We start from the raw sequence: 22,385 nt of genomic DNA, 5'->3' as shown, positions 1-22,385 counted from the left end.
ACAACAAGCATGCAGCAGTCGGGCGTCTGAGCGACACCTCATAAAGGGCTTATAGATGATAAGTAAATAACAAGTATGCCGCAGTCGGGCGTCTGAGCGACACCACATAAAGGGCTTATATAAGAATAATCATAGTGAATATCCAGGAGGTAGCACCGTCCCAGGGATACTAAATAATTGCAAATAAAGTAAATGGTTAGTCCACAATGATAATAAATCATAACCTCACATAGGTCATAAATAAAGTTCTGGTATATCCGTTTCTCCATCCGAAGACCGTCACTAGATTCTAATCACGCCGTTCTCCATCCGAATGCCGTTACTAGATTCTAATCAAGCCGTTCTCCATCCGAATGCCGTTACTAGGATCCATCTTAGACTGTAGTCCTTACTCATGAACATGGCTATCCGAATGGATATATCCTCTGTAGAGGGTGAACTATTTACCCACGAGTGACGGGTTTATTTAGTACCTCAAGACTAATTCCGTCTACGGCCTTTTAATTGAAAACACGCCCGACCTGCACACACCAGCTTAACTTACCGGTGTCTGGAATCACCCACGACACCCGTCAAGAAAAACTCTAATTGGGGAGGCTACAACCTCGACGTAGCATGGGATCAAATTTATATACCCGCGCTCTAAGGGGTGCCCCCCACTCGGTCCCAACCGGAAACACCCATGCCCCCGGACCAGGTGGCATGCCTACCGGATGCATCCAGTATCTTCCACCATGGCCTCTTTGTACGGTGTGTGCCTTGGTAAGGGGTTGACAACTTACTGAATCGTACCCTACCCGCGGCAGGGACCGGTGGTAGTACAAAACAAGAAGTGGACGCTACTAAACAGGACTCGACCCATGACTAACTCAGGTGGTCCAAGTATTCTCCGAATGAACAGCTTAACCAAAACAATTATTACCAAGGACGGACAGAATCACCGCTCACCAGAACTCGTCATGCCATACCGGACACGCTCGTCCCGACGAGGAACTAGGGACAAGCTCGTGTCTACCCAAGACCACGATTTTCCCGGCTTCCTTCCGGTATGAATGAGAAGCTCGCGAGGATGATCATTATCACCAGAATATCCATTTACAACAGCAAGGGAAAATCCCCAATAGGCATTCATACATGTACCTATACCGTTACGCAAGAATAACGTCTGCTCCAAGTCAACGTGGTGTTGTAACCGTATCAAAACACCACACAAAAATATTATGCCAGAGTTCAGAAATGCTTGCCTTCAAGAGTATGCAAAGGGTGCACTTTTTGAAAGCTTTCTCCTTTCTCCAAAATCCTATTTTGCAAAATGTTCAAATAACAAATATTTCAAACACAGTACAAAAATTTGTCTCAAATATTTTTGAAATAAATCTTAAAATAAACTAGATGAAATTTGAGAGAGGTAGGAAAAAGAATCAACTCATTTGGAGTTTTATTTTAAAAGTTATAGCCAGTCAAAGATCAGTCAAACTTCTGTCTTTAAATAAAACCAGAAAAAAGAAAACATTTCGGGAGAAATACGCTTTCGCAGCAGAGGAAACGTACTCAGGACGTCTGCGTCTTCACTTAAAACAGAGAAGACAGCGCGCGGGTCACTGACAGTGGGTCCAGAGGGCCCACTGGTCAGGTTTGACCGTTCCTCCCTCTCCCTCCTCTCCTCTGCCCGACGGGAGCGGGACTCCGGCGATCGCCGGCGACGAACGGCGGCTCCTCGAGGGCACCTGAGGGTAGGGATGGACTCGCCAGACCGGGGCGGTCCTCTCGGTGGTCGTCTGGTCGACGGTGGTGGGAGGAGTCGCCGGCGGCGAGCTCCGCGGGGGAGGGGGCTACGGGGGTGAAGTGGTTTTTGGGCTCCGGTGGTCTCCGATCGAGGTTGAGTTGCTGGGCAGCTCCGCAAGGACAAGGGGAAGCTACTGGTGGCGCTGGTTGGGCGAGAGAGTGGCTGCCTGCGATGTATTGCACCGGAGCTCGGCGGCGGCCGAACCGGCCGGAGTTGGGGAAGATTGCCCTGACCGGTCAATCCACTGCTAGGGAAGCTCTAGGAGGAAAGCTTGAGGTCGCCTGAGGTCTTGCACGAGCTCGGGGATCCCTTAAATAGGCGCTCGGGGTTGGACCGCGGCGGCTGAGGATAAGATCGCCGGCGACAGCCGTGCTGTAGCTGCAGGGCGACGTGGCGGCGACGAACGCGTGCCGACGAGCTTCGGGATAAGACCGAGCTGTTCACGGGGGCAGCTGGCGCGCTGGTGTGGCTTCGGCGGCGCCGTCCATGGCAGAGGCTCGCCACCGACGCGGGCGTGCCGCCAAACGCTCTGCCAGCGGTGCTGCGGGGGTCAGGGGTGGCGTGGAGAGTGGGCGAGGCTAGTGCGCGGTTCAGAAGTCGAGCAGAGGCCATGGACGGGTCGCGTCGAGTGCGGCAGTGCGACGCGGCGGCTCAGTGCGCGCGCGTGCAAAACGTGCGCTCTGGGCGCACCCAGAGCACGCACGAGACATGCTCGACGAAATGCGAGGGCGATCTAGAGCGCGAGGGTGAGGCTGGCAATTAACAGGACTAGGATAGAGATAGCTAGGAGTTTAGTGGACAAGGTTGCTGGTCAGGGGATCAAGTCCACCGTGCAAACTAAAAACTCAAGCCAAAACAGACTGTGCACACCAACTGTTCGACAGAAAGCCAAGTGCACTTAGAAAACTCTTGGAGTGGCCAAAATCTCCAGATCAGGGCCTCTTTAGGTGAGGATGATGATGGCAAGATCATTTGGGCAAAACCAGAAACTTGTTAGTGCAAGTTTTGTAAAACTCCAGATTTGGACAGAAAGGAAAGGGTCTCATTGCATGCACTTAAAATCCTCCAATGGGTCCAATCTCCTGGACTTAAGGGTTTGGTAGGGAGGGCTACAAGCAGGAAAAAGCTCAGGGTCACTAGTGCAAAATAAAATAGGGTTGCAGTACAAATCACCCAACTGGACCAGAATGAAAAAGAGGTTGATTCACTCAAATTTTTCAAAGGACAACACTAGATTTTTGCATGAAGGTGAATTGTATGCATCTACTGACATCTCCAAACACTTGGAAGAATTTTTAAAGAAATATTAAAACAGGTTGTAGTGCAAAAATGCCTACTGGACCAGATTGGAAAAGTTGGTGTAGAGCTCAAAATCTCCAATGGCCAAGAGATATTTTGCATAAAAGTGATGTGGAAACATCACATGACATCCCCAAATTTTGGTGGAATTTTTAAAGGCATTTGTCAAATGGTTGTAGTGCAAAACAGGCTCCAATTTCAAAGAAATCATTTTTAAAAGAATAAAGCTCTGAGAAAACAAATCTTGCAATTAAACCCACTGTTAAAGAATTGTTTTATTATGGAGAGTGTTCAAGTCCAGTAATCCTTAGGAAAGTTTGCACTTGAGGTAAAAATCCACAATATCAAAAGGGTAAATCAAGACAAATGGAAAAGTTTTATTTCCTGGAAAATTTTTAATTAATAAAACAAAGGTCAAAATTTTGGGGTGTCACACCCGTTGAATTATTTCTTTGCTCGTGACAGCTTTTAATTAGGTTCCACTTTAATCTAACTTTTTTCTTAAGTTATTAATTGAGCTCAGTGACTTCAAAAAGTTGTACAAAAGCCTTGTTTGGGCCTTCCCGGCGTCGCTAAATGTGGGCTGAGTAGCCATGTTAGGTTGTACTGTACTACACATGCCTTTTTTCAACATCAGCAATGCAACTGGGCCGACAGTTGTACACAATATCCGGGTCAACTTGTTATTCTCCGCCCTGCTGGGCTGCAAACTTTCCTAGGAGGTATGCATTAGGCTTAACAAGAAAATGGACTTTAAGAAATAATAAATGGGATGTAATTATAATAACTGGGCAGTAACTATAAAAAAATGCACCAAACGCGTAATTAGTTTGAAAAATATATTATTTTCGGAATTTGAAAATTTTAATTTCATTACTTGTTGCGCGCGCAATATTTCGTTGGATTTTAACGTAATACAAATTTATTTTGATATTATATTTAATCTGACTAGAAATTTCGGATAAAAATATTTTGGATCCCATAAAAATGTGGGATTTTTTTTAATTCTATTTTGAGCGGTTGGTTGAAATTATTAATCGTTGTCCTAGCTAGAAAATGGGCTGTACTTTTAACAAAGTGTAAATGGGCTATAGTAAATTCCATTAGAATAAAAAAATGGGTTGCACATTCTTACAAATCGCAAATGGGCTATATGTTCTCTGCCACACACTTGTGGGCCTTCTAAGTTGACGCGTCCCCTAAAAAAACTAAGTTGATGCGTATGCAAGGCTTTGTCAACAACACATGGTTCTGGCAGCTGTGGCCATTGGATGTCCATCCAACGGATGTCGTGCTTCTTCTTCAATCTCGGATATTCTTGCTTCAGCCGCCCAAAAAATGATTCCTCCCCCTGACATCTGGGGTGCACCGTTTTGAAGACTGACCTGTGGGTCTACTAAGTTGATGCGTACCAAGGGCTTTGTCAACTTAGTCAATATAAACGATTCTAGCTGTAGTGACCGTACGATGTCTATCCAACGGCCGTAGTGCTTTTTCAACCTCTCGTCTTCTTGCTCCAGCCGCCCAAAGCAGCGCCGGTCGTGCCGCGTGCTCCTGCCTCCCGTGGCCGGCTGTGATGCCGCGGAGGCCTCACCGCCCCTACTACTCCCACCGCTGGCCAGGCCATCCCTCTACTCACCCACACCCCCTGTTATTCCGCGGCGACGGCAGCCTCACACCGCAGCCGAACCAGTGAACCCTCGTACTCCTCTCCGCGCGGGCTTCCACTGCCACGTCTTCCCCGGCCTCGCCATCGTCCACCGCACTGGTGCTCTCGGTACGACATCCATCGGACGTGGACTGTACGTGGAGTGGCTGACAGCTGGGTCCACGACGGCAGCAAGGAAGTGCCTCCTTATTACGCGGAAAATAATGATTCCTCCACCTGACAGTAGGGACCCACCTGACGGGCTACCGTATTTCGCGAAAAAAAACGTTTCCCCCTGACTGCTGGGACCCACCGGACGGGCCACCGCATTGCGTGAAAAAACGTTCCCCCCGCTGTCAGCTCGGACCCACTGGAAGTGCCTCCTTATTACACAAAAAATGAATACTCCCCCTGCTGGTTGGGACCCACCTTGGTGGGAGGCTGACTTGTGGGCCTACTAAGTTGACGGGGACGGAGTGCTTTGTCAACTTAGTCAATATGAACGATTCTAGATCCAGTGACCGTACGATGTCCATCCAACGGCCGTAGTGCTTTTTCAACCTCTGTTCTTGTTGCTCCAGCCGCCCGAAGCAACGCTGGTCGTGCCGCATGATCGTGCCTCCCGTGGCCGGTTGTGCTGCCGCGGAGGCCTCGCCACCCCCTACTATTCCCACCACTGGCCAGGCCATCCCTCTACTCACCCACACCCCCTGTTATTCTGTGGCGATGACAGCCTCACACCGCAGCGAACCAGTGAACCCTCGTACTCCTCTACGGGTGGGCATCCACTGTCGCGTCTTCCCCGGCGCCGCGTCGTCCCCTTCCTAGGCCTCGTAGTCGTCCACCGCCCTGGTGCTCTCGGCGCGGCGTGGTCAACGTGGTCAAGGAACAGCTTCCATCGGACATGGACTGTACGTGGAGAGGCTGACAGCTGGGTCCATGGCCACAGCAAGGAAGTGCCTCCTTATTACGCGCAAAATAATTATTCCTCCACCTGACAGCGGGGACCCACCGGACGGGCCACCGTATTTCGCAAAAAAAATGTTTCCCCCTGACTGCTGGGACCCACCAGCTACATCTTTGCACGCAAGGAAGTGCGTCCGGGCAAAAACAAAACAAAACGATTCGCCCCGCTGACTGTTGGGACCCACCAGATACATCTTCGCACGCAAGGAAGTGCCTGACAGTCGGGACCCACCTGGTCGAAGCGTACGTAGCGTTGTCATTCTGGTCGCGAACGTGTACGTACATACTGGTCGATGTAGAGGCGCGCACGTGTCGTAGTATAGGCGCGCACGTAGCATGTATACGTACGTACAGTGGCCAGGGTGCAAGAAAGTAAATACGGCCACATACGTACATACGAGCGGGGTCTCGAACGCATACTCGCGCGTACGTACGGCCAGGGCTCATGTACATGGCTGGGTCGGAACGGAGAAACAGCATCGTCATGTTCATGGGGAGCCAACCGGCTGGGTCGGAACAGAATGCGTCGTGGTGTTCATCGGGAGGGCTTGGACGAAATAGCCGATGGAAACGAGGCCTGGCGTACCGCAGAACAGAGGAAACGGCCTTGTGTTCGACCGGCCACGTTCGAAACGGGATCCTGCTCATCGGGCGGGGTCTAGCATACCGCAAAACGGAGGAAACGGACCTCCTACGATCGAAACGGGGGTCCTGTTGATCGGGAAGGGTGTGGCGTACCGCAAAACGGAGGAAACGGACTTGTGTTGGAGCGCTACGGTCGAAACGGGGGTCCTGTTCATCGGGAGGGGTGTGGCGTACAGCAAAACGGGACTCCACGGGATACTGTTCATCTCCACCGCTGACCCCCTCCAGCCTCCACGGGCTACTGTTCATCCACCGTCGACCTCCTCCAGCCTCCACCTGCGACTGTTCATCCACGGGCTCCTGTTCATCCAGCCTCCACCGTGCGCTACTCCACCGGCTACTGTTCAACCAGCCCTCTCCACGGGCTCCTGTTCAACCACCCCTCCACGGGCTACTGTTCATCCAGCCCTCCACCGTCTATGGTTCATCCTGCCCTCCACGGGGTGGTCCTGTTCATCCTGCCCTCCACGGGGTCCTGTTCATCCAGACTCAACCGGCTCGATCGATCGGGGTCCTGTTCATCCAGAGGCAACACCATGGGGTCCTGTTCATCCACCCCCACCGCAAACTATTCATCCAACCCCCCCCAGCAATGCTCACTGTTCATCCAGAGGCAGCATCGATCGGCTTCAGTTAGCAGCAGTAGCGAAGGAATCGCTCGAGTTCTGTTAGAGCCCAACGCCTCGCTCGGGTTCAGTTAGAGCCCAACGCCTCGCACCCACGCGCGTGCGTGTACGAGAAAAACGAGCATCGCTCGGCCCCGACCACCCACCGTAACCGGGAACACCCCGATATTTTCCTCGCCCTCGCTTCTACCACGATTTTTTCCGTCATGGACGACCCAAAGAATGTCATGCCGCTGCGTCTCTAGCCCGCCTAGGACGAAAAACCCATTTTCTGTCATGATTTTTTGTCATAGAAGTAGGACCCCACCACATCAATGATGATACCAGGTTTGGTCACAATTATTGTCATAGAAGTGTCATAAGTATGACAGAAATTTTTTTCGTTCGGCCCAAAATGTCAGGGATGTGTCTTTTTTATGTAGTGTACCTAAGCTTTCTTTTTCACTGCCACACACACACTCACTCACTCGTATTTCACTTTGTCTTTCTCTCTATGGGGTTCTCTCACACACCCTATATCTCTCTAGATATGACTCATACCACTAAAATTACTCTCTCCCGCAGACACAACATTTGTTGCGGTCTCCTTTCCGTCTCCATCCCAGTTATAAAACTAACATTATTCATTTGTTTACCGATCAGACAAACTCCCCCCCCCCTCTCTCTCTCTCACACACACACATAACTCATGCTTCCACTCCCCTTCCCGATTACCGTCTCTCTCTCACACACACACAAAACTCTCGCTTTCGCACCCCCGACTCGTATTTCTCTCACAAACATTTATCGACTGGGCTCCAGATAGGTTTATACACCCGCACACTCGTGCTTCCACTATCGCGTACATGTCTCTCTCGCGCTCCTTGTATCTATGTAGATTTTTTGCCCCTTCTTGAGACACGCCCTCTTGATCGTGCACACACACTATCGCCTCATTTTTAGCTGATACCTCTCGCACACACACTCTTCGTGTCTTTGTCACATACGCACTCCGTCCTCCTCCTCTCTCCCTCTCTCACACACACAACACACACACATGGGCTTTTTGCAATAACTAGCAAGATGCCCATGCGTTGCACAGAACATCAAGATGCATTTGTATGAGTAGTTTATCTTGTGGGAGAAAAGGATGAACGAGGGAAGGCATTATTTGCAAATGTGGAGAGGGGTGTGGGTATCTTTTTGCAAAATTGCCATAGTTTCCTTCCTATCCGTCAGATATGAATTGGACGGCCTACATTGCAGGATGGTAGGCAAACCATCATCACACACTCTGTTTTTCTATCTCTACTCTTATAAAAAGCATAGTTGGTGATGATGGTGTGCCTGCCATCCTGCAATATAGGCCTTCCGATCTATATCTAACGGATAGGAAGGAAACTATGACAATTTACCCGCACTCCTCTCCACATTTGCAGATAAGGCCTTCCCTCATTCATCCTTTTCTCCCACAAGATCTTTATGTTCTGTGCAACGCACAAGCATCTTGCTAGTAAGAGTAGAAATTAGAGATACTAGTCGTCAACCCGTGCATCTGCACGGGCTAGCATCATAAAACTATCATTGTTGAATAAAATATGTTTCAAGCCAAAATTGATAGTAAGTTGCTTATGAAACAACTTCAATCGAGAAATTTTTATTTGAATCTGTAACCAAGTGTAATATAATATAACGGATGAATCATTCACTGATTGTCATACTTACCAGTTATATTTAATCCACATGCGGAGGGCTCAATTCGATTGCTAGCATACTCAAAAAGCCAACCATGCAGCATTTTGTTGGAATTCAATCGGCAACTTCCCATGCTAGTGCAACACTATTGACAATCACCAGATGATGTGTTAAGCAAATGTAAGTAACATTTGAATACAAAACGCACACGTACACAAATGGCATTACATTAATACTTCTTTCAATAAATATCAAGCCTTTTCTTCTGATCTATATAGATATCAGTTTAGAGGCCAAGCACGGTTGATGAAAAGACGTTTATCCATGTACGAATATGATGATACTTATTGGCATGTTTTCATCCTCTATTTTTTGTTTGGGTTTTTTACCCGCTCTATTTATTGTGTAGATTGATGCTGCAAATTACTGTACCACGAAACAGTGAGAGACACAAGGTACTTCACTTGAAGCAATATATATTGATAACATCTATTGTAAGTGATATTAGATGGATATTACCTGCAGAACATCTAACATGATGAATTTTTTTGTTTGCGTGAATGCAACCTAACCAAGGAAAACCTACTTGTACTAAAATTTGGACATTCAGTCATCAAGCACAACTTCAAGGGTTGCATTAAAATTCAGACAACCATGTCACATAATGGAAAAGAGAGATACATATGCATACGCAAGAAAATATTACATTAGTGGCTGAGGGCAAGAAAACTGGGCACTTCTCAATTTCCATGCTTAGTTGTGTTCTCAAATTAATTATTAAGCCAATAGTTTCTTCTGTAATTTAGAAACAGAATATTTTTGGAACTATTTTTTACTAAATGAATATCGAGCAATCGAGCAAAATGATAAGGAAATGTATCATCCCTTTTTTGACAGCTTATCAATGCATTCCATAATTAATTATTTTTTGCAGAGAAGAGAGTGCTAGTAAAATAAAATAAAATTATAGTAACTAAATGTGTATTGCTGAAGCATTTTGATTTAATCTTAAAACAAAACATAGTCACATGATCCATAAGAGAGAAAAATATCTGTAGATTCTTTTTCAAACTCAACATGCATAGTTCATTAATTGTGTGAGTCCTTAAGCATACTTTTACCAAAGCGTTGTTAACAGAGAGCCTCGATCGAACCCTGGTGGTATTAGCTAAGGGGAGGTTTCGTGTGATTTCGATATTTCTCCAGCTTACGTTTTTCGAGTCGCCACGCCTATGGTGGATACATATAGACAGTGAGAAACAATACTAATGTTACACAAAAAAAATCAAAAACCTGGATAGAGCCCTAAAATACAAATTACTAATCCCCACAAGAAAAAACACAAATTACTAATGCTCTTGTGATGCAACCTTTTCCAGATCAAAAGAACACGCAGGTTTGGCATGTTTTTCTAATCAAAGGGGCACATGAATCTAATGGGAAATAGAAAAGCACATGGCTTACCAGAGATGATCACTATGGTCATGGATTTCAGAAGTTGAAATAAGAGGAGACCTAAGGATTTGGGAGGGAGGGGATTGGAGAGATTGAGTTGCAGCATCGATGGCCAGCAACCTATGGCGGAGAACAAAGAGGGAAAGAGAGCGGTTGAGCGTGTGGCAGCGGTGTACCTCGGGGCACGACGGAAGCTGCAGCTTCTACTCGCCGGCCATGAATGGGAGCGCCACCGGCCGACGTCGTCATCTACCTGAATACTGAGACCACATCTCATGGATGGAGCCTCTAGGCCTAGGGCAGGGAGAGCGGCAAAAGAGGAATATTGTAGAAGGCGGAGGAGGAAGACGGGCCAATGAGCATATAGGTTTTTTTCTTCATTATAAAATAAGAGGCAGCCATGTGCAATTGTTAGCCCAGCTAGGAGTCATCTAATGGCCCAGCTATAAGAATACATAACATGGGGTCCCACAAGATAAACGGCGCTTAATTTCTAATTAACGTGGTAATTTTCAGGGAGTCTCAAATTAGTATAGGTAGGTATAGATACCACTACTCGAATCTTGAAACCAACCACATTCCTTCCCTATCTCATCAAAACCGCCAATGGAATATATTTTAAGTGAAACATAACATATTTTTAGTGATATACGTATTTCAAAACTAGACTCTTTTTTCTATCAAATCGATGAATATGTATTAATCTACTTTGATCGTGTGGCAACGCATTGGCACATTGCTACTAGTTATTACTACTGTATAATTTGGACACTAGACAAACGGTGGAGTACATGTACAAAGAGAAGAGGCGCACGCACGCAGTCAGTCTCTCGCCGTCTCGCACACATGAGAGTTACGTAAAGGCACCTTTAACAAATAAACCCTAAAACCCTAGTGCACGATTGCTGCATGCGCGGGTACCGGGTACGTGGTGGAGCGCACCTTTGTAGGAATAGTCAGCTCGCGTGATAATTTGATCTGTAGGAGTTGATGGTTAGGACCATAGGTGAAAGACCTGGAGGCAGTGGCTCGCCAGTTGCCACTGATCGAGTAGCCATGTTTCAAACATCATTTTTTTAGCGGGGTAAGAGTTCATATTTTCAATGGTGCGTTATCTACACTCTTATAAAAAAACAGAGTTGGTGATGGTGGTGTGCCTGCCATCCTGCAATATATGCCGCCTGATTTATATGTGACGGATAGGAAGGAAACTATGGCAATTTTGCAAAAAGGTACCCACACACCTCTCCACATTTGCAAATAAGGCCTTCCCTCTTTCATCCTTTTCTCTGACAAGATAAACTACTCATACAAATGCATCTTTATGTTACATGCAATGCACTGACATCTTGCTAGTAAGTACTAAGTAGTTTTTAGAACGATTGGTATGGAGAGAAAATGGAATTCATAACTACTACCTCCTTGGCATATGGTTGTATGGGTTTATGTTGCGAAATGTTGAACCTGGTAGTTCTAGGGAAAATACTATGGTTTCGATGTTGGTTTTCAGTAATGAAAATCGGAAGGGGCAAGCCCTTCTTTGATAAAAAAAACAACTACCTCCGTCCTGGTTTACTAGTCCCCATTGTATTTTGGGTCAAAGTTTGTCCACGAAGTTTACTTGTAAAATGTGAATGGAAAACGAGATTTTTTATACCCAAACAAAAATGGACCGGAGGGAGTGACTGCTTTGACACGGACGCGACCTCTTATAGCGCAGGCATGGAACCGGCGCGCCTGTCAAGAGGGCCCCACTCACTGCAGGCCAGGCTGAACACGCCTCCTCGCCGCATGCAACCGGCTTCAGACTGCCCCGCCTGCCTCCATTGAATCCGCGTGTGTGCCGGCAACATGTCCTTCCGTGAGCCAGCCGGCATTTTAGAACACAACGTCAGCTGGCTCCTCTCGTCCGCTCGCAATTTAAACGAGGGCAGACGCCTGGAAAGAACCGCACCACACCGCTGCTCCCCATATCCTCCCTACACCATTTTCTCCACACTCTCCATAGCATCTGGTGAGCAGGAAGACGAGTTCTCCGGCATAAAAGCCGGCTGGGTGCCCCGACAAGCCAGGCAACTCACTGCCCCACCTCCCTCCCCGCCCCAGGCCGTTAGTACCATGGGCGAGGCTGTAGGCGGGCAAGCGGAGGAGCAAGCCGCCGCTCCAAGCTGGCCCCTGGTGCATCAACTCGACGCTCCAAGCCTGCTCGTAGAGGAGTGGCCAGTTGCTGCACGCCAGCACACAGGGGACCATGGCGACCGCTGCACCGTGTTTGGCTGTACCATCCAATGCAAACGTTGGCGGAACCGCGGCATGCTGGCGGAGGTGGCCAACACGTTTGCGGCCACCGCCGACACCGAGGAATAGTAGACCACGGGAGCCGCCGCCGCTTTGAACCCACGAATGCTACGACCATCGTGTCATAAGCATAGACACCCGTGTGTTGCCGGGTTTGGCTGAAAACATCATGGACCCCAGCCGCGTCCAGCATTAGATATTATACCTACTTCCAGAAGTTATTCGCGATTAGTCAAAAAATGAACAAAAAATAATTAATTATGCATGGTCTTGACTTGTTGTGCTCGCACTGGTAGTAGGAACTAGAGGTTTTTCTTTATTTACAACTCTCCTCACATTTTTTTGGCTTTGAAGTGAATCATGGTTGTGGACATTATCTATGAATGTGCAGATATCTGTGAACATGAGTTTGATGTGTAAGTTGAACTTGGAATGTTGGGCTTGCGCGTGAACTATACCATGTCCAATGCTTTATCTATTATTGTTTGGAAAGTAATTGCTGTTATTACATGACCCGAAAAAAATTATTTTGTTCCACATCAATAGATGCACGGACATCCCAACAGGCATGCTGACTGGATAAACATTTGAACCTAGCTATTATGAAGGAAAATTTGTAACAACAATTTTAGATAGCAGGAGACGCCTAGCCTGCTCTGTCGGATTCAGGGTTCCGCAGACCCTTGAGAGGTTCGAACTCTGGGGTGCATGCGAAGAACTCTCTCCTCCCTATCTGCCTGCCCAACGATTCCACAGCCTAGCTCGACAAACCCTAGGGACAAGAGACACAACAGTTTATCCTCGTTTGGGCCACCTTGCGGTGTAATACCCTACTCCAGCTTTGTCATGGATTGCCTCGAGGGGCTGAGGATGAACTAGTACAGTGGATTTGGTCCGTCCCCTCTATGGTGGTGGCTAAGTCCTATTTATAGTGGCCTTGGTCCTCTTCCCAAATGTAGGTGGGAAGGGATCCTACAACGGCCAAATTTGAAGCGGAACAACTAGTACAAGCTATCCTGACAAAAGTAGTCTTCGCCTGCAAAAGGCTCTGGTGGTGACGCCGCGGTGGGCTCCATGATGACCTCCGTCCTGCCGTCGTGGCGGTCTTGGTCTTGTTGCACCGATATGGAAACCTTTGCTTGATCCCTCGGGACTCTGCGCCTGCGCTTACCTCCTTAGCACTAAAGAGGAAGCTGGTACACTATGCCCGCTGGCGCCCGCCTGGCCGTGGTCGTCATGGCTCACGTCATATGAACCTCGCGAGGTACACCTTGCATTGATATCTCCGCTCCTCAGGAGCCAGCCTAGTGACACCACCCAAAGGGAGGTCTGTGTGTCGTCCGCCTCGCGAGGCTTGGCCCCTCGCGAGGGTCTTGAGTTGTTGCTGCTGAAGTTGGGCCGTACCAGGTGGTTGACGGAGCCACGCCGTGGGCCGCAGGCAGGCAAGTCTGGGTACCCCCGTTCCCAGGACGCCGACAGTAGCCCCGAGCCTAAGGCACGCTCGAACTTGGCTTCGAGGCGAAGCCAAAGGGCAAGTGTGGAGCGCCGCAGGCCCTAACCGCCTGCGGCCTTGGTCGACGCGTGGCAATTGATGGGACGTGGGCGCCTCCGCTTCCCCACGCTGCCTCGGCAACCGTTCGACTTGACGAGACTCTGCTGCATGCAGGAAAAACCATCATTACACACGATCATGGAGGCTGGCGGTTGGCCTCCTCTTGGCTATAAATGAGGAGAGGGGCGGAGCCCCCTTTGCTCATCTTCTTCTTCTTCTCGCCGCACACTCTCTTCTTCTTCTTTGCCTCGCCATCTCGCCGCAGCTCCTATGGCGCCGACGAAGAGGTTCTCTGCCGCAGAGAAGGGGAAAGCTCGCCAGGAGGGGCTCGGCTAGCCACCGCCTAAGAGGGGGCGGGGCCGCCCCTGCAAGCACGCCGCGACCCCCGCTGTGGCTCCTCGGGGGCGCGGGCGTACTCCTTCGGGGACCGGCGTCGTCCTTGGTGGCCGTAGTGGTGTTTCCTCTCGCGACGGGAGCCGCCCGGGGCGGGGCAGCCCTTACGCCAAGGGGAGGCCTGCCGTGGTTGCCTGGCCTCCCCGGCCGCGCTTCCATTAGGCGGAGGTTCTCCCGGAGTTCGTCGTGTGGTCGGAGAGGCCGGCCGGCACCTGGCTCCAGCTCCCGCGCTCCTTTGCCGGTGAGCTGTCGGCCATTGGTCTAGACGGCCTCCGGCTGTAGGCCGACGGTTGCTGCAGCAAGGCCTCGTGGCCGCGGTGGAGGTCTCCGCCGCAGGCAATGTGGCCTTGAGCCGCGGCTGGCAGACGTTCGCCCGCGCGCGTCCTGAGTAGGAGGTGCACCCTCCACTCCAAGTATGACGGCGTCGCGACCCTCTATGTGAGGGTGTTCGGGGAAGATGGTCGCCGCGCAGGGTGCTGTCACGAAGACAGTGGCGGCGACGAGCTTGGGTCTCGACGACGGCCGCGACGATGCTGAGGGTGAGCTTGCTCTTGGCGACGGCCATGACTTGTCCAGCGGCGGCGGCTCCTCCTCCAGCGAGAGCACCAGTAGTGGCGGCTATGACCAGCCGCCACGTCACCGGGCTCACTTCGAGGACGGTGGCGGGTCGTCCCGTCGCCACGCTCCGGTGAAGCGCGAAGAGGGCTCGGGCTGAGTCCGGGAGGCCTTGGGAGACCGGCCTCATGAGCTGCTGCGGTCGTGCGGGCCACTTTTGTTTAACCTTTCCTTTCTTCCTGCATCTGAAAAAAGTAGGGGGCCCTGCAGGGGCGTGTAATGAACCATGGTATTTATGCTACTATGCTATGTTTATTGTTCCCATGTTGTGCTGAAGTGTTCATGCTGCAAATGGATGTGGTAGGATAACTTAGCTTCATGTGCCCGCGGTAGTTTCCCTTCTTGCGAGAACGCATGCTTTATTACCTGGTGAGGCCCTCCTTGCTGGCGGCTCAAGGGTCATCGACCTCAGGAGGCATCATGAGATGCGGGGTTTTTAGAAAGAACCTAGTCGGGTGTCCTATTCTTCCTTGCACGAGCCCTCGACCACGAGCCAGTCGTGGCTTGGTGCAACGCGTCACAGTGCCCGGGGGCATGGACTTCAAGAGGGTGCATAGATCACGAGTGTTCTCAAGGGCATCTCGCGAGGATAGAACGAGCTGGAGCTGCGGGGCTACGGCGAAGTGTGTTTGCGGCGCGGGACGAGCCCGTCGCACGCACACACCTGCCCTCGCGTACGAGACGCGCGAGAAGGAGCGACGGGCAACTGCCGCTCCTCCTGAACCAGGACCAAACCACAAAAGAGAAAACAAAGGGGAAAGTCGGTTTGGCAACTAAAAACACGCGACCTCCAAATTTCATTAAAAGGTTACAAATCAGCTTTAGGAAGCAAATGAACAGCCGCGTCCGGCACCTAGTCTAGTCTTCTCACCAACGTTGAGCTAAGTGTTGCCACTAGGACATGGGAGGGAGCCCCCGAGGCTGGAGGGCGGCACTCTGGAGACTCCGGGGCGTGTACATCCCCACTCATTATTATGTGAGAGTGTCACAAGCGGAGACCTTCACAGGCACTGGGCCTTGCTTCATGGGTAGAACTTCCAGAGGTGTTGGATGTTCCAGGCGTTTTGGATGGGGATCCCGTCTTGCGTCTCCAGGCGTGCAGTGCCAGGCCTGGAGACGCAGGCGACCCTAAACAGGCCCTCCCACATGGGCGACAGCTTATGCAGCCCTTCCCTGGAGAGGACCCGCCGTAGGACAAGATCGCCCACCTCAAGCGTCCTGGAGCGGACGTTGCGCCAGTGATACCGCCACAGCGCCTGCTGGTACCATGCCGCTCGGAGCGAGGCTTGACGGCGGCGTTCCCCCCCCCCCCAGCTCGAGATCCATCCCCCGCATAGCATCCTGTCGTGCCTCGTCAAATGCCACGACCCGTGCGGAGCAATGCCTGACCTCATGTGGGAGAACCGCTTCGGCTTCGTAGACGAGGAAGAATGGAGTTTCGCCCGTTGGCTTGGTCGCGGTGGTGCGAATGGACCACAACACGGACTGGAGCTCGTCCACCCCGCCCCTGCTGCAGGCCTCGAGCTTCTTCTTGAAGGTTCTTGCCTTGAGGCCTCTCAAGACCTCCGCATTGGCGCACTCGGCCTGGCCGTTGTTGCTGGGGTGTGCCACTGAGGCATAGCATATCTGCATTCCAAGGTTAGCACAATACGTTTTGAAAAGGTTGCTAGTGAACTGCGAGCCATTGTCGGTGATGATGCGATTAGGGACCCCGAACCGACTCACGAGGCCCTTGATGAACTTGACTACCGAGCCGGCTGGGATGGTGCGGACGGCCTCCACCTCCGCCCACTTGGTAAACTTGTCGATGGCGACGTAGAGGTAGCGATAGCCCCTGGGCACTTTAGGGAACGGTCCCAAGATGTCCAGCCCCCAGTCCGTGAATGGCCATGAGAGTGGGATAGTCTGGAGGCCTGAGAAAGCTGGTGGATTTGCTTGGCATGGAACTGGCAGGCTTCACAGGATCTCACCAGCTCGGTTGCGTCGTTGAGCGCCGTGGGCCAGTAGAATCCGCTGCGGGACTCCTTGCCCACCAAGGTGCGCGATGAGGAGTGATGCCCGCAGTCCCCATCGTGTACGTCGGTTAACAGCTCGCACCCTTGCTCCCTGGAGATGCATCGCAAGGAAACATCGTTTGGTCGTTTTCAGTATAGCTCACCGTCCTGAATGCAGTAGGCTGTGGCCTGCGGAGCCACGCGCTCCGCGTCTTCCTCCTTCTCCGGCAGGGTTCCCAGTAGCAGGTACGCCTTGAATTCATTGGTCCAGCACCCCTCCTAAGGCTCAAGCGCAAGGAGCAAGCATGCTCCTGAGGTCGGGCCATAGGCGGGGGCTCCCGAAGTTGGCGGTGGGGGAAGCTCCTCCTGAGGCGGTGTTGGTTCCGCAGCCCGGGGGGGATGCCGAAGGCTTGAAGAGTCGCTCCCCGAAGACGCCGGGCTCCTGCGGATGGCGCTTGGACGCTCTCTTGGCGATATCGTCAGCTTCCTTGTTCGTGCCGCGAGGTACGTGCTGCAGCTCCAGGCCCAAGAATTGCTTCTCCATCCTGCGTACCTCTGCCAGGTATGCCTCCATGTGTTCATCCTTCGGTTCATACACTTTGTTGGAGAAGTTGACGAGGAACTGGGAATCGCCCTTGATGGTGAGGCGCTTCACGCCTAAGGCGGCCGCGGCCTTGAGGCCAGCGATCAAGCCTTTGTACTCCGCGATATTGTTGGAGACCTTCTTGCCGCGTTGGAAATAGAGTTGCACGACGTAGTAGAGCTTGTCGTGGGTGGGCGAGATGAACACGGCTCCAGCCCCTGCGCCCTGACGCGCGAAGGCGCCGTCGAAGTACATGACCCAGCCGTCTGGTGCCTTGCTCCCTGGTGAAAGGGACCGGTCCTCGCCCGCCTCGGCCCTGGAGTGTCTGTCCATTCCACCACGAAGTCGGTGAGCACGGCACCCTTGATGACCCTTGTGGTGTTGAATTCCAGCTGGAACGCCTGTAGTTCGATGTTCCATTCGTTGACCCTTCCCGCAGCATTGGGGCTCCAGAGTTCCCTCTCCAATGGGTAAGCTTTAGACGACCTTAATGGGGTGGCATTGAAAGTAGTAGCGCAACTTGCGCGAGGCCACAAGGAGCGCGAGCAGAAGCTTCTACGGCATGGGGTAGCGTGCTCACGCGTCCTGTAGTATCGGGCTGACAACATACACCGGGTGCTTGACGAGAGCGGGAGTGTTGGCGGAGTCCGAGACCTCCTGAGGCTGGGGGACCTCAGGAGCTCGGTCGCCTATCGGGGCAACCTCAGCCTCAGGAGCGCCATCTTGCGGGGCGTGGTCATCTGCTGGCGCTACTGTGGCTTCACGGGCATCGTCTTGGTGCTGCATCATCCTGACCGAATGCGTGGCGTCGCGAGGCTGGCTCCTGGCCCGGCGCTCCTCCCGGACGGCCACCAGCGCTGCACTAGCAGAATGAGGCGTGACGGCTAGGTAAAGCACCAAGGGCTCGAGAGAACGAGGCGCCACCATCACCGGTGGGCTGGTGAGGTATCTCTTGAGGTCTTGAAACACCGCGTCAGCCTCCGGAGTCCACTCGAATGGGCCCTTCTTTTTCATCAGCTTGAAGAACGAGAGGGCGCGCTCCAATAGCTTGGAGATAAAGCGCCCTAATGAAGTCACGCAGCCCGCCAGCTTTTGCGTTTCTTTGAGAGTCTGTAGTGGGCTCATCTCTCTATTGCCTTGACCTTCTCCGGGTTCGCCTCGATCTCTCTGTGTGACACAAGGAAACTAAGCAACTTACCAAAGGGGACGCCAAACACGCATTTCTCCGGGTTGAGCCACAGGTCCACCTTGCGCAGGCTAGCGAATGTCTCCTCCAGATCCTGGATGAGGGTCCTTGCCTCCCGAGATTTTACCACGATGTCGTCGACATAGGCCTCAGCATTCCTCCCGAGCTGCTGGCCAAGGGCGATGTGCATCAGCCACTGGAAGGTCGCCCCAGCATTGCGCAGCCCGAACGGCATGCAGGTGTTGTAGTACACCCCGCATGGGGTCAAGAAGGTCGTCTGTTTCTCAACGTCTTGCACCTCCATCTTGATCTTGTGGTATCCCGAGAAGGCATCTAGGAAGCACAGCAGGTCGCACTCGATGGTGGAGTCAACGATTTGATCAATGCGCGGAAGCGGGAACAGGTCCTGAGGGCAGGCCTTGTTGAGGTTGGTGAAGTCGACACACATGCGTTCCTTCCCGCCTTTCTTGGGCACGATGATCGGGTTCGCTAGCCATTCAGGGTATCTCACCTCACGGATGACACCAGCCTCTTGCAGCTTGAGGGTTTCCTAGACGATGAAGGACTGCTTCTCCGTGGACTGCCGCGCGCCTTCTGCTTCACCAGGCATATGTTGGGGGCACACCCTCAGGTGATGCTCAATTATCCCCCTCGGGACCCCAACCAGCCGCTTGGGCTCCTAGGCGAACACCTCCCTGTTCGCGCCCAGGAAGCCCACCAACGCTTCTTCTTGATCCGGGGCGAGGTCGGCGCCTATGATAAAGGTGGCTCTTGACGCCTTGTCCCCGTCGACTGGTACTTGCTTCGTATTGGCCCGATCTTTAGAGAACAACTGCTTCTTTTTAGCCGACGCAGCCCGCGGGACCTCAGAGGCCCTCCCCGCTTCTGGCCGCGCGGCGGCCGCGGCCCTAAAGACGAGCTTGAGAGCCGCCAGCGCCTCCTTGGTGTCCCCAGCCACGGTGAGGACGCCGCTGCTTCCCGGCATCTTCATGAGTTGTAAGCAGGGTGAGTCGCCACCATGAACTTGGCCAGGGCTGGGTACCCGAGGATTGCATTGTATGGAAGGCCGATGCAGGCGATGTCGAAGTCGATGAGCTTAGTGCGGTAATTATCGCGGGTGCTGAAGGTGACAGGCAAGCGGATTTGCCCCAGTGGGGCAGGTGGAGCCGTCGACGACTCCAGAGAATGGCTTGGTGGCGCGCAGCCGGCCAAACGGCACGTGAAGCAAGCCGAAAGCTTCCACCGAGAGAACATTGAGGCCAGCTCCACCATCTATGAGGGTCCTGGTTACCACCACGTTGCAGATGGTGGGGGTGCAAAGCATCAGGAGCGCGCCCGCCGTGGTTGCAGGGTGATGCCTGGAGTCGAAAGTGAGGTCGACGCTGGGCGACGCCCACCCTGGGGGAGCTCCCTGTTGTATGCAGGCGGCACCCACTTGGCGAAAGAACTTCTTGAGGTGACGGTCTGAGGGCGGCACTTGGGATCTGCAAAGGAGGGCGGCAACAGCATGGGGCATCGGTGCCGCAATGCGCGCGACGAAGAGGCCACGCAGCTCCTCCCAGGAGGCCACAAAGGACTCTGGCAGGTTGAGAAGCGAGGCGCGCGTTACACCGGTGAGGGCCATGGGGAACCAGTTGGCCATGACCTTGTCGTCCCAGTCGGCTGCCCAAACGGCCTCCTCGTAGTCCTGGAGGAAACCTGCCGGATCCGCCGCACCATCACAGCGAGGCGGCATTTCTGGCCTGAACTTGGGCAGCCACTGTACCTGCCGCAAGGCGGGCGCGAAAGCTTGGAGGCCCGCAGCGCCTCCGTGCGCGCTCACCGGTCCGGCCGGAGAGGCGGTGCTCGCCATGGGAGCAGGTTGGCGAGGCAAAGCAAACGAAGAGGCGAAGCTTCGAAGCACCCCTACCTGGCGCGCCAAATGTCGGATTCAGGGTCTCGCAGACCCTTTAGAGGTTTGAAGTCTGGGGTGCGTGCGAAGAACACTCTCCTCCCTATCTGCCTGCCCAACGATTCCACAGCCTAGCTCGAGGAACCCTAGGGACAAGAGACACAGCAGTTTATCCTGGTTCGGGCCACCTTGCAGTCTAATACCCTACTCCAGCTTTGTGGTGGATTGCCTCGAGGGGGCTGAGGATGAACTAGTACAAGTGATGAACAGCCTCAGGAGGTGAGGTGTTCTTGAGCTCGATGAGCTGGTGATGTGGTTCGGGTCAAATTGGTCCGTCCCCTCTATGGTGGTGGCTAAGTCCTATTTATAGTGGCCTTGGTCCTCTTCCCAAATGGTGGCGCGAAGGGATCCTACAACGGCCAAATTTGAAGGGGAACAACTAGTACAAGCTATCCTGACAAAAGTAGTTTTCGCCTACAAAAGGCTTTGGTGGTGATGCCGTGGTGGGCTCTATGATGACCTCCGCCCTGCCGTCCTGGCGGTCTTGGTCTTGGTGCACCGATATGGAAACCTTTGCTTGATCCCTTAGGACTCCACGCCCGCGCTTGCCTCCTTAGCACCAAAGAGGAAGTTGGTACACTGTGCCCGCTGGCACCCGCCTGGCCTTGGTCGTCATGGCTCACATCATATGAACCTCGCGAGGTGCACCTTGCATTGATATCTCTGCTCCTCAGGAGCCAGCCTAGTGAGGCCACCCTCGGGTAGGTCTTGGGGTCGTCCGCCTCACGAGGGTCTTGAGTTGTTGCTGCTGAAGCTGGGCCGTACCGGCCCGTTGACAGAGCCACGCCGTGGGCCGCAGGCAGGCAAGTCTGGGTAGCCCCGTTCCTAGGACGCCGACATGCTCTGCCTCTGCTAGCTTCTTTCTGGCTTCTTCCATCTCTTCTTTGTCTTGGGTGAAGAGAGCATCAGATTGCTCTGTTCGCTTCTTCAGGAACTCGGCTACATTCTCAAGGGCTGCTGCACGCTTTCTTTCAGCCTTTACAAGAGCCACGAGGACACGAACAGTTGACGACTCCACCTGGCTTGTGTGTAATCCAGCATCATCTAGGAATTTGCACCTTGTGTCTAATCCAGCATCATTAGGGAACGGGCACCTTGTGTGTAATCCAACCTCATTTTGGAAACATGATCTCGAGGTTGACCATACTTCCCTCCTCGCAGGAACTGCATCCTGACATGAAGTAACTTCTTTTTTAGATCAATACTCAGAGCAACCCAGATCCATTTAGTAGAATCCAGATAAACAGGACTCGGAGAAGTGAATTCACAAGGAAAAATATAAAAAGAGACTCCAAGGTGAGAACACCCACTTCCTACATCAAGCTAAAAACGAAAGCAATAGGACGATTAAGACTCTTCTTATTACACATCAAAGAACACGAGGCTAAGAAAGACAGAAACAACAACATATACACATCGAAGAACACGAGGCTAAATGAAAGTAATTGAAAGGGGGTTACTTACCAAAGCTCGTTTTACAGGTTCGGTGTAGCTCCTCTTTAACTTGCCACGCTCCTTAAAGATGTCCCCAATATCTCGTGTTTGGTCTTCATTGCTCCTCTACATGTCGCACTCGTGGTTTTAAAATCTCAACATGGCAAGAAAAATATACTAGTAATACTCACGCATCTTGTGGGCAACATTAAAGCCCTCGTCTACCATGTTAGAGCGTGTCCAACGAAAGCGCGACGCGCGACGCTTTAAAAAAACGTTT

At 52.1% G+C, this 22,385-nt stretch overlaps 1 protein-coding gene across 1 annotated transcript; it reads right to left on the bottom strand.

Annotated features, from left to right (window-relative positions):
* Positions 1-17,101: 17,101 nt before the first annotated feature.
* Positions 17,102-17,867, bottom strand: LOC141042822 (uncharacterized). The gene is made up of 2 exons (XM_073511718.1): positions 17,505-17,867; positions 17,102-17,230 (listed from the first exon to the last, which is right to left on the bottom strand). Exons 1-2 carry the CDS (start codon positions 17,865-17,867, stop codon positions 17,102-17,104), a joined length of 492 nt encoding a protein of 163 aa, XP_073367819.1.
* Between the last annotated feature and the right edge of the window lie 4,518 nt (positions 17,868-22,385).

This window comes from Aegilops tauschii, chromosome 3 (assembly GCF_002575655.3).
Source record: "Aegilops tauschii subsp. strangulata cultivar AL8/78 chromosome 3, Aet v6.0, whole genome shotgun sequence".
NCBI lineage: Eukaryota > Viridiplantae > Streptophyta > Magnoliopsida > Poales > Poaceae > Aegilops > Aegilops tauschii.
This window is presented reverse-complemented; position numbering and strand designations above follow the sequence as displayed.

What these genes read in the sequence shown, in the direction of transcription:
- LOC141042822 (XM_073511718.1), bottom strand. Translation starts at nt 17,867, where the DNA reads ATGGACAGACACTCCAGGGCCGAGGCGGGCGAGGACCGGTCCCTTTCA. An exon ending in TGGAGGCATACCTGGCAGAG is followed by an intron (nt 17,231 to 17,504) that starts GTACGCAGGATG and finishes CTTGAGCCTTAG; the next exon opens with GAGGGGTGCTGGACCAATGA.